General features: G+C 33.4%; 1 protein-coding gene across 1 annotated transcript in view; it reads left to right on the forward strand.

The window, feature by feature from the left end:
• The first annotated feature begins 1609 nt into the window (after positions 1 to 1609).
• The window catches only part of LOC144439677 (beta-secretase 1-like), a 29618-nt gene continuing 16728 nt past the window's right edge, over positions 1610 to 14499 (forward strand). Inside the window, exon 1 of the mRNA XM_078128912.1 lies at positions 1610 to 2183. Within this exon, the coding sequence (XP_077985038.1) occupies positions 1920 to 2183 (264 nt within the window). The 5' untranslated portion in view covers positions 1610 to 1919. The remainder of the gene's footprint in view (positions 2184 to 14499) is intronic.

Consider the following 14499-nt stretch of genomic DNA (forward strand, 5'->3'; position numbering starts at 1 on the left):
CAACGTTCTTACTTGCTTTAATATTAATCAGTCGTTCGACCAACACTTGCAATTGAATATATGGTGCTTCAATATTGGAACCATACACACAACAGAATACCTTCAATGATGGAAAAAGACTACCGTCTGCAACCAGGTTCGTTTGCAGTGCCAGTGACTGTAATCGACACAACAGTGTAACAGCTATGCTTGTAAATCATGAGTGGCCTACACGTTACATTACCGCGGATTTACAACGTCATAAAAACCCACTAGCCTCTTTACGGCGGCGCTAAGCATAAATACTCTACCTTACGACAAGTTACGAGAATGCTGATCTCACGAACAAATTCAAGAAGTCTAACTTTAGTTAAGGCTTATAGACTTGAATGACTATCACTAATACACTATTTCCTCTATCCTAACTGACTCTAGCCTACCTGTAGTCTTGAAGGACCAACACTACTATTTCAGCTATCCTAACTATAGCCAACCTGTAGACTTGAAGGACCAACACTACTACACTATTTCAGCTATCCTAACTGACATTTTGAATTTTTGAACGTTCGCTAAAGTTTGTCATTCTCTGAGGGAAAATGAAATGAAAATGACAGCTTCAACATAAGCTAATTACTCTGTGTACTGTACGTTCTCGCTATTGAATTCGAATTTAGCATGTTTGTAAAATGATTGTATTAACTCTATAACAGTATTCATCAATCCCCCACACTTGGCGATGAGGGCGTGATTAGTCATCGATCGCGTTATAAATCTTGCCTACTATCACAAATACTCTGCATACATACATACATACATACATACATACATACATACATACATACATACACACGCACGCACGCACGCACACACACACACACACATACATACATACATACATACATACATATACATACATACATACATACATACATACATACATACATACATACATACATACACAAAAAGCTGTACATTGTATTCGTTGTACAGTGTAACAGTAGCCTATAGCTAGTATACATATACAGTTATGTTCGTGACAGCAAATCAAAATTAAAACTAACGCCACAATTATTGCAGTTATTATAGTACTAGTGTTGTTGTTCAATTCCACTCTAGACACAATTCTAGATCCATTTTTACCAAGGGGGTTCGATCTTATATAATAAATCATTTATGTGTACGAAAAACAAACAAACAAACACACAAACAAACAAACAGACAGACAGACAGACAGACAGACAGACAGACAGACAGACAGACAGACAGACAGACACAAAAATCCACGAAGACACATCAATATTGACAAACGTGAAAGGTGTGAATGACACTTGTAAATTGATTTACCTATGTATTGTATGCAAATTAATAATACTTGATCTCTATATAGATCTAACACAAATATGAAAAGAAGAAGAAACCTTTAGAAAATAAAATACGCGAACATGTTGTCTTTATCATTTCTTCAACTGTAATTCTCTGAGATCTCATATGCTAAGTGCCCGTGGTATTGAATGTCAGAACCGAGTTGTCACAAAGGAAACGTAAATACGCTTGACGTAACCTCTGACCCTACGAGGTCATGCCATGACGTCAGAGCTTTATTTGCCCAAACGCTTCCGCATACTGTCTCACTGTGGCTGTCCGTTGGCAGAGTCCATCAGCGTACGTCTTGTTCGCTCTCTCTACTATAGACTTACAAGTTCCGTTTTTTCGATGTGTAAATGCAGACACGACGCTTAGTGTGTCCAACACACCCTTTTCTCCAGTCGCACACAGATGTGGGTGAAATTACGAATCGTCGGCATTGACGCGATCATGGACATTTTGAGTCATACAGTGTACGCTAGTCTTGTGTGTGTGTGTGAAATTTCCAACGTTACAGTGTGAGTAAGGTCATTGGGACGGAGTATTTCAGTGCCGGAGTACACGAACACATCGACATGGATCTACGGATTTTATCTATGTACCTAGTGGTACAAACTGGCTTCCAGATACTCTGTAATGCCGATATGTTTAAAATACCCCTCAGAAGGACACGGAACGTAGTCGAGGAGACGGCGAAGGATACGGATAATACCAATAGCAATAATTTATCAAGACCGGAGTTTGGAACAACAGACGAACCCACGTTAGAAAATAATTTACGTGGCAAACCGGGTCAAGGGTATTATATTCAAATTGGAATAGGAACACCACAGCAAGAGGTACGTCCATGTTCAAATGGAGAGAGAGAGAGAGAGAGAGAGAGAGAGAGAGAGAGAGAGAGAGAGAGAGAGAGAGAGAGAGAGAGAGAGAGAGAGAGAGAGAGAGAGAGAGAGAGAGAGAGAGAGAGAGAGACAGAGACAGAGACAGAGACAGAGAGAGACAGAGAGACAGAGAGACAGAGAGAGAGACAGAGAGAGAGAGAGAGGGGGGGAGCTACATGTACTTAGCTGTACATAATGTAGGTGTCGGCATGGAAATTTGAAATACTTCAAAATAAAAGTTTTCATGAGAGAAGTGAACATAAGTAAATATGTAATGTTGCATCTGTACAAATAATATGTCAACAATTAACTAACAAAAAACATACATATATTTCTTATAAAAAATATTATTACTGGTAATGTACATTTATAGCTGTTATTAATATTCACATCATTTATTATATTATCAATTATATAATGTATTACTTACATGTACAAAAGGATTCAACTCAATGTTTTTACTAAGGGCAATAAGTACATGTAGGTAAAATCTACTGAAGTTCCCATTTCATTTTACCTGGGTTCCCCCCAAAATTACCATAGACTCCATGGGAAAACATGGTCATTTTTTACCCCTTTCTCCCTTTCTGTTACTTGGGTTCCTCCACCTTAGAAAAAACACTGCACCTGTATATTCATGTACATGTACATGTACATGTGTATATGCAGGATAAACTTACCAACAGTCCTCATTTACAGATCTCCATGGAGGTCGTTAAACAAATTACAATGTAGGTCATTCTCTTATAATTTAATGTGAGGTCATTAACTAACTGAGTAACAGCCTTGGCGTGAAACACATGGGTAGAATTTACTACTCTTGAAATCAAGGTCTTGAGTGACTATAAAGATAGACCATGGATTTATCAGAGGAGATGGACGAGACACTAGAACTATTGTCAGGCATTGTATGTGTATGTTGATATAAGCCCCCCCCCCCCTGTACCCCTGGCTAGCTTTGGTAGGGGCGTGCGACCAATGCTGCTAAACCCAGACCCCATTTTAGACCAATTTTGACCCAAAACCAATACCCCATTTTAGACCATTCCATAACAAATGTGAAAATGGGGACCCCATTTTAGACTCATTAGCTCTAAAAATGATAGTACCCATTTTAGACCAAAGGGCAAAAAATCCTACCCCAAAGGGCAGCACATATACATATACCCAATTAATATACATATATATGTACTACAACAAGGTGCCGTCACATGGATGACAATGTTTTTTTTTTTGCATTTGATGTCTGTACGGTGTCATATCTGTTAATTTCATGATTTAGACAAAATTTGTAAGAAACTGTATTTATTCAATCTTGCTATCTTAAAGTTTAGCATGTGTATAGTTTCTTATTAGTTTCTGTGTGACTGATTATATTACAGAACCGAGGAACGCTATTTTGTAATCCGCTCTACCATCATATAGATAATGAAATCTGCACTTCTATTAATGTGGTTTTATACTCGCCATGCGACCTGATGTTGGAGTCAGCTTGACATTTTGAAAAAAAAACCTATTTAAGTACATTTCCCCTTTGGTTATAGAAATCCCACATTAGTATTCGTAGTTGGAATACACTGGTCTCTTCCAATTTGTCATATGATACAAGGAAATACGTGTATTAACTGTTAAAATTGGACATCTGCCTCCTTAGTAACTTCCCATTGTATCCGTAAATTTCACAAAAATAACTTTCTGTTCACTTGGTTTAAAAATGAACATAAGTTGTGTATACAAACTAATTAGAATTAGATTGACCAAATTAAACTTGCATTTATAGTATGTTCAAAACAGAAGAAAAAAAATGGAAAAAGCGAAACTCTTCGTAATCACTGTTTTTGAACTTGATGTAAGAAAATAAGGTATGAATTCTGCTACATCTATGGTTAAAATGATAATAAAAATGATAAAAATAATACTTGTTAATTTTGTTTTGTTATGATCAAATCGAAAAAAAAAAACACGGAAAAAAGCGGAACTGTTCCCATGAGTAACTATCACAGAGAAGAGAACGTGTAAAGTTAGAATTAGTAATTATGTACGTGTTTGAAATACTTAAATAGGAATTGAATGTGGTATCATAGTAAATCACCAGTGACATTTTGTGGCAGTGTGGTTTGACGGAGAATTCAAGAAAAGGAAGCATGCCTCCAGCTACAGGATAACTTAATATTATGGCTTTAAAAACCTGGATAATGCATTTAGATATTTGTAGAGTTACGTTGTATATTACGTTAAACATAATGTCAGACTTGGGTCGTTAAATGTTGTGATTTTTATTGAAAACTATTAAAATCTGTCTGCATTTATACTGACATCAAATGAATTGATTTGATGGAAAAGCAAATATGTGTAAAGGAGAACTACATTACAAGTACATGTAGACCAGCTATGGCGTCAAGTCACAGATACTACATTTGTACATTATAGAGCAGTGTGTCCTCTAAGCCAATTTGACTTGTCACTGACACACACAATTTGTAGAGACACACCAAAATTTGGTGTTCCCCTATCTCTATGTGGTGACTCACAAAAAATCCCAGTTTTTTCTCATTTTGACTCACAACAACAGAATTTGGCTATCATTAAATCACAGACTGTTGTCGAGCTTTACTACTTCTGAAAACATAAGCCTGTAAGACTGTTAGTCTTGAATATCCTAATGACATGGAAAACTATTTAAAATCTCTCTGTATTATGTACACTAAGTAAATGAATTGCTTTAATGGAAAAGCAGAGTAAATGAAACATGAGTAACAGGAAACTAAATCAATGGCTTCAAAACACAGATATATACAATGTCATCATGTGTAATGGAAAAATATCAAAGTCTGTCTGTATTACGCTAAGTACATATACCTGTAAAGTGGGTTGATTAAAAACAAGGAAAGGAATAAGAAACATGCCAAAAACAGACTTAAATATATTGTATGGCTTCAGAATACTGCTATACATATACACACATATATACATATATACATATACATATACATAATACATATACATATACATACAAAATGTATATGTATACATATACATATTTATATACATATACATATAAGTTATACATGTTCATATACATAAACATATTCATATACATAATTATACATATACATGTACATATACATGTACACATACATATACATATCCATATCCATCTCATGGACAATTGCTATAAACATAGGCATTCCAGTTTTTGTGGTCTTGTAACTTGTTAAGGATGTAATTTTACATATAAGTGATTATTAAAAAGTCTGTCTGCATTACAAGAATTATATGAATTGCTTTGATGGAAGAGAAAAGGAAATGAAACATGACCTTAGGGGAACTACAAGTAAATGTAATAGCCTCAAAAATACATATAAATTATTCATTTGTAGATTTGTATGAAATATGTTAATAAATAAACATACATTTATAAGCTTTTGATGACTTAAAAATATGTGTAGGGTCTTTAAAGGACATACTTGTACATGTAGGGTTATTTACAACTTTCAAATGTCTGGTATCTGTATTTACATGAATTGCAAGGGGTACCACTGAAGTAAGGCACTTGCTCTACATGCGTGTGTTACACTCCTTTTTAGCATTCATATCAAGTGTAAAAGTATACTGTTTCAATTGGTTTAATTACAAGACTAGAGCATGTTGCCTTTCTAATTTGGTCAATTAGCAAATGAAATAGGTGTACTTTTACACTTGATAATAGAAGCCAACAAAATGATTGTGGTACATCTATATACAGAAAATGATTTACTTTTCTGTTTATGAGTTGTAATATGAATTGGTTCGATGGAAGTGCAAGGGACAGGAAACATGTCTTTAGGGGAAGTAAAAATATGCATAGTATATCTGTACATGGTATGGCCTCAAATACAGATATTCATTTGTATATTTAGAGTGTACTATTACTTTTAGATATGTATTCCCTAATATTTTTCTTCATTCAGCCAAGGAAAATACGAGTGACCTACAAAAAAAATGTAAGGGTCCTTGTCTCAATGAGTCGCTAGACAATTACTGACAAACCCTTAGGACACGAGTATTTTCCAGCTAAATAATAATATATTGGGGAATAATATATATAATTATACCTCCTCAAGCATAATTCATGAAAAATCTGTAGATGTATTTGTAGATCCCCATTAATTTAAAAATAAGCATTAAAGTCTTTAAGATTACAAATGATCTTACTGACAATTATTCAACTATAACTATGGTTTATTGAAAAAGCACAGGATAAGAAACATGCCAAAATGGAATATAAGTGTAAATATATTGTACAATGTACAGTGCATGTCCACAAAGTAGGGATATGATGATTGCCAAAATCATAAGCATTAGGGTCTTCAATATCATAATGTTATTAATACCTACTATACATGTAACCCTAGCTGCATTACAATAATTAATATGAAAAAATGAAAAAGTTACATGTAAGCTATATTTTATCTCATTTCCTTATTTAAGGGAAGGATTGTTGCTATCATTTCAAAGTTTGATAAATTGAAAATAGAATATGAAGTTATCCTGACATCGGGATATTTCCTGCAAATTAAGTACATAAATTGGTAGAAATCAATTGGTATTAATGGGGGAACAAGCCAAGTTTATTGTATTTTTGGGCGAAATTTATACTGTGTATTCAAAAGTTACTTATAGTATTCCATCAAAGCATATGTACATGTAGCTATCACTTGCAATTGACTGAACTAGAACCTGGTATTAAGATATAACATATAAACAACCCAATGAATCAGATGTAATTTATAATAGAATTGTACATATAAAAACATATCAAAAATTCCATACCATGGAATCAACTATTCTTATAATACCAGGAGGCAATTGTAATATCACAGGAAGCATGCATCGACATTAATATTAAACAACAGTAGTTTCATCAACGTTTTATGTAAGTATTTTCACTCCAGTAAGAAGCTGATAAACTTAGCTTGTGCCACTCGACTGTTAACAGGAAATCGACTAATAGCTTCTTCATTTTTCATCATCATTTTATGTATAATAAGTATTTTCACTCGAGTAAGTAGCTTATAAATTCAGCTTGTGTCGCTCGACTTTTAACAGGAAATTGACTAATAGCTTCTTCATTTTTCCTTTAATTTAGGAGATTTGTTCCATGAAAAGTATCTTATTTGTAATTTCCCTGATCTCATATGTGAATCAGTGAATAATAATGAAAATTAATATATACATAACTGACCATGTGTGTAATTGAAATGCCAAAGAACATGTACATATAATTGCTGTGATTTGTAGGTACATGTACATGTTGTATGTTAAATGCGTAGATTGAGAAATTCAGATTTGACCTGGCAATTACAATTGATAACAGTGCTGTTATGTATAAAGGTAGGAATTTATAGTACCTGGTACATATACATGAAATATATACACATTAAGGAAATTCAGATTTGACCCCCTGACTGTTAACATTCATAGAAGTGTTGCAAGTGAATACAATCAGTGTAAATATAGAAGTTGAAAAAAAGATTCCCCACAGGTGCTCGTGAAGTTGCTAGATCATAGAGTACTACGACAGGGGATGGTGAGGCCACCAGGCCGAACAGCGAATAACAGTCTAGCTCACAACTGCTCACTGTCATAGTTCTTTATGATCTAGCAACTTCACAAGCGCCTGTGGGATTCCTTCACCAATAGCACAAATATGGAAATACACACATAGTTGTAAGCAAGTTTTACCCAGTTCCCCATTTCTGATTTTTCTGTTCCTAATAAATTTCCCAAACCCTGAAAAAACACTACCAAAAACACTGAAAAAACAATACCAAAAACAAACACATAATTTTCACATACATTGATATACAATGTATATACAAATTCCAATAATCTATAGATTTTTAGTAACTAAACATTTTAGCACGAGAATAAATGTTCATTGACTCTGGGTTCATACTTAGTAATAATATTTCTACTCACAGAGTCAAAATATTGCTACAGCTGTTTCTCTCAAGCTTATATCACATGTCTCTTCTAAGTTGTATATGACAAATAGCCTATTGTAGTACACCCTGATAATGCTGACGAGATGTCAGCAAAAATTTAGGGTTCGCTTTAAAGAAATATTTTAACTCCAAGTAGAAATGTTATTACTAAATATTTTGGATTATTCAACTGCAAAATTAGGGACTGCCAGTTAAATCTGATAAAGTCTATAGTACTGAGAAAAAAAAAACTTTGAGGTAAACAAACTCCTTTATCACATGTGAAGGTTTCTATTGTGTTGACGTTTTCATGGAATTGTTAACACTGAATTCTTAGTACAACATTCATATGTAAATACAGTGGTTGACTAAACTGGCATGTGACCCTTTACATAAAGTGTTGACCTGAGTTGAACTCTGGTCATTCAATGAACACAATGCAGTCTGGGACAGTTGGGTCAACCTTTCAAAGTCTCTGTACTCAGGTGTAACCATAGACAGTGGACGGGAAAACCATTGTGTGTGTGTGTGTGTGTGTGTGTTTTCTAATCTGAATAATTTATAACATTAAGCTCTAAATTTATTTGTAATGTCGAGCTCTTTGTAAGAGATATTGTGTCTTTTTTTTTTTCTGGCGAAAATAAACATTATTATTATTATTATTATTGCATTTGAGAGGACTGGTCACGTACAATTGTACCTTGTGAAAATGTGCATGACAAGTTGATAATAGATACAAATGTACATGTACAAAGCATAAATGTAGAACACTGCTCAGTGGTCTTGTTTTGTTGAATTTACTAGTTTAATGTTTGCCTGATGTTAACACCAGACTACATGTAGGCTCTTGTTACATATAGCATTTCGTTGTGTGGACATTGACCCTTCCAATTGCTAACACATGTTGGTATGTAGTTCCTATACCTACATTGTATTGTTATGATTTACACCTCCTGTAGTTATAGAGACCACATTGGCAGCCAGACTAATGCTGGTAAGGTATTCATGCCAGTGTACATTGTAGAGTACATGTAAAGCCTGGACTAGCGTGCCAACCTAGTCATGGAGAAGCCAGTTCTTGTACAAAGCTAATATGCAATACAAAACAAACAATGTATACTTTGCACCACTCTAAACTAAAAGTCCACCAAATAGACTAATGCACCATTCATGTAAATTACTATCGATGAGTAGAACATTCAAAACTGAGGAAATGTGTTTGTTCAGTGAAAGTGAGCACAACTATCGATAAAATATTTTTTTTTAAACAAAGTCGTTACTATAATTTCCAGCTTATAAAATATACTCAATTTAAATATCTAATATTGTAACTAGGATAAGTACGTGTATTTTGAAAAGAACAATTAATGTGAAATTGTTCAAATAAAATCTCAGTTTGCTAATAATTCCTACCATTTATGTCTAGTGAGATGACATACATATATCATATTTATATACTAGCTTGAATGTGGATTATAGATTATTATATACATTATAGATGAACTAGTGTGACTACATACCTGGCTATATTTTTTGTTGTTGTTATGATAACCAAAAATACATTCACTGAAAATTGTTAAATTACCAATAATTAAACAATTTTTTACGTGTCAATTAGAGGTCTGTTTTATCTACAGTAATAATTTGAAAACGTGATCCATTGGTGGCATGGATTTTTAGGTGTGGACCTACATACATGTAAATATGTTTACCCTCATGTGATTCAATACTGTTCAGCATGTACAATATTACGACCAATTCAAAGTCAAAACAGCTTCTTACAAAACAGCTTCAAAATACATTCCAGTTCAGTTGTAGTTAATGCAGCTAAATATATTATACATGTACCTGTACAAGATATCCATGATTACTTTCTCTTGTACCACATCAACAGTATTTTCAAAGTGGCTTGATACCCTCTACATCTCTAATATCCTGAAATATTCACTTTTCCTACATGTACATACATGTACATCTAACTACAACTGCCGACATCAGACCATGGATGAACAGAACCTGTTACAAATAGGGAAAGTAAACAACTGAATTGGATTAATAACACTTGGTATGGTATGTTGGAAAAGCAGAATTTTGTATTACACACAATGGTTTGATAAGAACAGTTTTATTGCCTCTTTATGTGTACATGAAATGCCAGGGAAACTTCAAATTGTGAATGTGAACTGTTATTTAAAGTGGCTATAAAACTGTTCGCATTAAATGATGGAATGTAAATACAAGTCTCAGTACTTCCAACATGCTGTGCTAAGTGTTATTAATCCAATTCAAGTGTTTACTTTCTCCACTGTATCATATACTATTCATTCATGGTCTGATGTCAGAAGTTGTACAATGTGTGTGGAACAAGAACGTTGTAGAAAAACCCTTGGGGATTTTGTCTATTCTACTTCAGTGCTTATCTCAAAAGACACCTTGTTTTTCCACTTCTATAATGTACTTTTTAATGCACTGTTACCAACTGATAACATCTAGTTTTCTATTTCAGGTTTTCTAAGTGACACAGTACATGCTAAGGTGTAGACTTTCGAGATTTATTTGGTGATAGAATTTACACGTAAACTTAGGGCGCGACTTTCCCCACCATGGCAAAACTACATCCATTCATATGACTCTAGCACGATAATAGAGTTGACATATATGCAAATTAGTTAAATTACATTTTACACATGTGCCCAAGACTTAGATGACAGTATTATAAAATCAGTCAGATGGTGATGACTCACCTTAATTGAAATTCATAACCAGTCAGTATTTAAATAGCATGTACACACCATTGCAATACTCAGGTCTTAAGGAATCACAGATTTGATTACAGGTTAAACCTTGCATTCCATCTGTCGAGATAACATACATGTACATGTAATTATTGTTCAACATCGTCCTACCATCTTCCAACTTGAAGGACTACAGTTCTACTACACAGTAAATATTTTCAGCAACTGTATACTTTTCAGTTTGAATTCATCACTTTCTTTATATTTTATTATTTATATGTATTTATTTTTAATTGCTTTTGTAATAGAAAGCTTGAAATATGCAAAATGTATGCAAAGTTGTTTTGTTTCAATCCTTTGGCTAGGAGCAGGTGAAATCCACCGTAAGTTATCACTCAATTTGATAAATAATTTAGAAAATTTTAGAGTGGCAAATTTACATAAAATACTCTAAAATCTCTAAAATTGCATACACATTTTATATAATTTAACATTTTTCAAAGCATAAAATGAATAATTTTAATATTTAATTTCAACTATTTGTATAAAATTTGAATGTACATTTGTGAGCAGAATCTTAATACACTTGTGTCCATGCCTTGATACAGCTTATATTATATTATTTATTAACTTTAAACGCACATTTATATAATAAATACATACATATGCTAATTCCATGTAGCTCTTGTAAAATGAAATAATAAGAATTGTTAGACCAGCTGTTCCAATGTACATGTCACTATTGTGTTAACATGGTCATGTACAAACATGTAGTCTATATTCTAATCCAATGCTATAGGCCAGTTGTACATATAAGCCTGAAATTTAGTCACATTTGGAATAATTTGCTCTTGCTTTTCCCCTACCATGTTGGCATTTCACTATAACGGGTCGTATGTGTATATTCAAACATAAAGTTAGATTACAATTTCACACAGTGATGTTAAATATGGTAATCATGTTTACATTGTACAGCTCAACCCTCCAAGTTCATTCTAATCATGTGATGATGCCATGGATGCCACACATTCACAGCAGGAAGTACCAAATTATACATCTGTGCCTGTTTTCAGGCCATTGCTTCATTAATAGCAGTTAAGGTCTGTAAAGAAAATACCAGGCATGGTAGAAAAGTGAGAGTAAAATCCCCACATGATGGGATATCCTAGGCTGGCCCAGTCAGACAGCAATTCTTTTGCTGTACTGTAATACTGCACTGCTACATTGTATATTGTATAAAGTATTGAATGCTCATTCCTGTTGCAGATTATATGATGGAGTGTTATGATCAGCAATTAAAACTCAAGGTCCAGTCAGGCTAGGCATACACACTATGGAAACCTGCTATATTTACCAAACTTAATAGTTAACATCAGTTATTTATACTCAGTTATTTTCACCATATAATTAGACACAGTACATAATTAGGAGAACCATTTAAAACTTTTTTTCTGTGCAAAATGTGATGAAAACATGAGTTCAAAGTCAGTGCTTCTTATGGCAGTTTGAATTTCCCACATATGCATAAATTACCTGTAACTCTCTTTAAATACTGGACTTTTGTGTTTAATAATAATCTAACCAAAAAAAATTCAGAATTTGTGTTATAATTTAAAAAAAAAAAAAAAAATGCGTGGCACATATTCTACTGTAACAAATTATAATCAGGTTATCTGAAATCTTTTAAAAATCACTTAGGTTTGTAAATTGTAACATTATAAAGAATACAAATACAAGTACTATTAATATGTGATTTCAACTAAATGTTGTATGAATAGGGGTGTACATTTACAAACTCATCAATGTCCATGTATATGTGGGACATATGCACATTGTACATTGTGGAGTCATGATGGGTGAATGGTTAGAGTGGCCAGCTTTAAATTTGCAGGTTGCAGGTTCGCGCCCCATCATTGCTGTTTGTTTCTGAGTGGCTAAAGTCCTTAGACAAGATTTGAACCAAAACTGTGCCCAAGTCCACCTAGCTGTATAATTGGGAACCTGGTAGGATAGAGGTTGCAATGTGAATGCTTTAGTCCTATGCGCTTATAGAGGTTGCAATGGATTGTATGCTCCCCAGGACCATACAGATTCTGTTACAGTTGTGCTGCTATAGATCTGTGCCGGGGGGTAATAATTGTAAAGTGCTTTGCTATATCATGAAAACATTATTATTATTATTACTAGCTGCATTTTTAAAACAACTGTGTTAGTGTGTTTATAATGTTTCCATTCCTATTTGAAATGTACACTGTTTGCTTTCTATACCCACATGTGACTGACTAATACAGACATCTGTATGCACGTCATATGGTAATTTGAATTTGTGAAATAAAATGATACAAATGGGATGACCAGCTGTTCCACTCTACACGATATGAATTATGAAATATGTACATTTACTGTACTGTAGCAGCACTAGACACATTAATCAAAATTAAAAAGTAATGTTTTTTGATCAGCTATCAATTATGAATATATGACTGGTGTCTTTTTTTTATTTAAGAATTCACATTAATTTTAATATGAGATTATGAAAAAAAATGTATCAAAGAATGATAACAGTAATGTATGTAATTTGAAGCATGATGTATAATGCAATATGGCTCCAAACTGAAACTACATGTAATCAATGTAAAGTCGAAATGATTTTTAAAAAATGTGTTTTCTTGTGAGTCACCTGCACACACAGTGTTTATGCTAAGGTTGGGGAACCTGGTAAGAGAACAGGGGATTTGTTGTAAAACTGGTATAGTTTCTAATACATTATATGCAATGCATTTACCGTAATTTTAGTGGGGAACCTCTGATACAATGACAGGGGAACTCGGGTAGTTTGTAACTGCATACCACCCTTAACAAAAAAAAAAACTGATTGTAAACCCTGGTAAAATGACAATGGAACTCAATTATTAGATTTTACATATTACTGCGACTGCCCTTATCAATTAACAAAAACACTGATTGAGGGTTGCACTAGACTTTGAAACTAGTGAGTTCCTGTGACCCATCACTGCTCAAAATATGGGGCTAGCTCCTAAAAAAAATAGGGGTTCCATTGTATTGTCGCTTACATTGTATTATCACGCATATATCATACAAAATCATCATAAACCTTAATAGTAAACTCACAAACACATGTAAAGTATGTTTTTAAAAACCTTATATTTAAATTTCGATGTGTCATAAATAATTGTTGTGTGTCAGTGACACAATGGTTCAGTAATGACAGACACCAGTGACAAGGATTGTTGATTGAGATAGATTATGATAATATGAAAGTTCCTGGTACAGCACTATGTATAGATCTAGCCTTACTATTTGTATAAAAGGTATTTTACCAGAAATATCACATAAATTGTAATAATATTGAGATGTATTATTGTATATTGAAACATGTAATGCAGACTTCAGGAAATTAAATTGAAATGTAAGAAGAATAACAATGAATATATTGATTTAGTACTTGGTGGAGATCAATTTTGACAAGCCATTTAGACAAAAACAATTTTGACAAGGTCACATCTATATCTACTTGTATCAATATTTGTTGATACATGTATGTTTATTCTC

Source organism: Glandiceps talaboti, chromosome 9 (assembly GCF_964340395.1).
Source record: "Glandiceps talaboti chromosome 9, keGlaTala1.1, whole genome shotgun sequence".
In the NCBI taxonomy this organism is placed as follows: domain Eukaryota; kingdom Metazoa; phylum Hemichordata; class Enteropneusta; family Spengelidae; genus Glandiceps; species Glandiceps talaboti.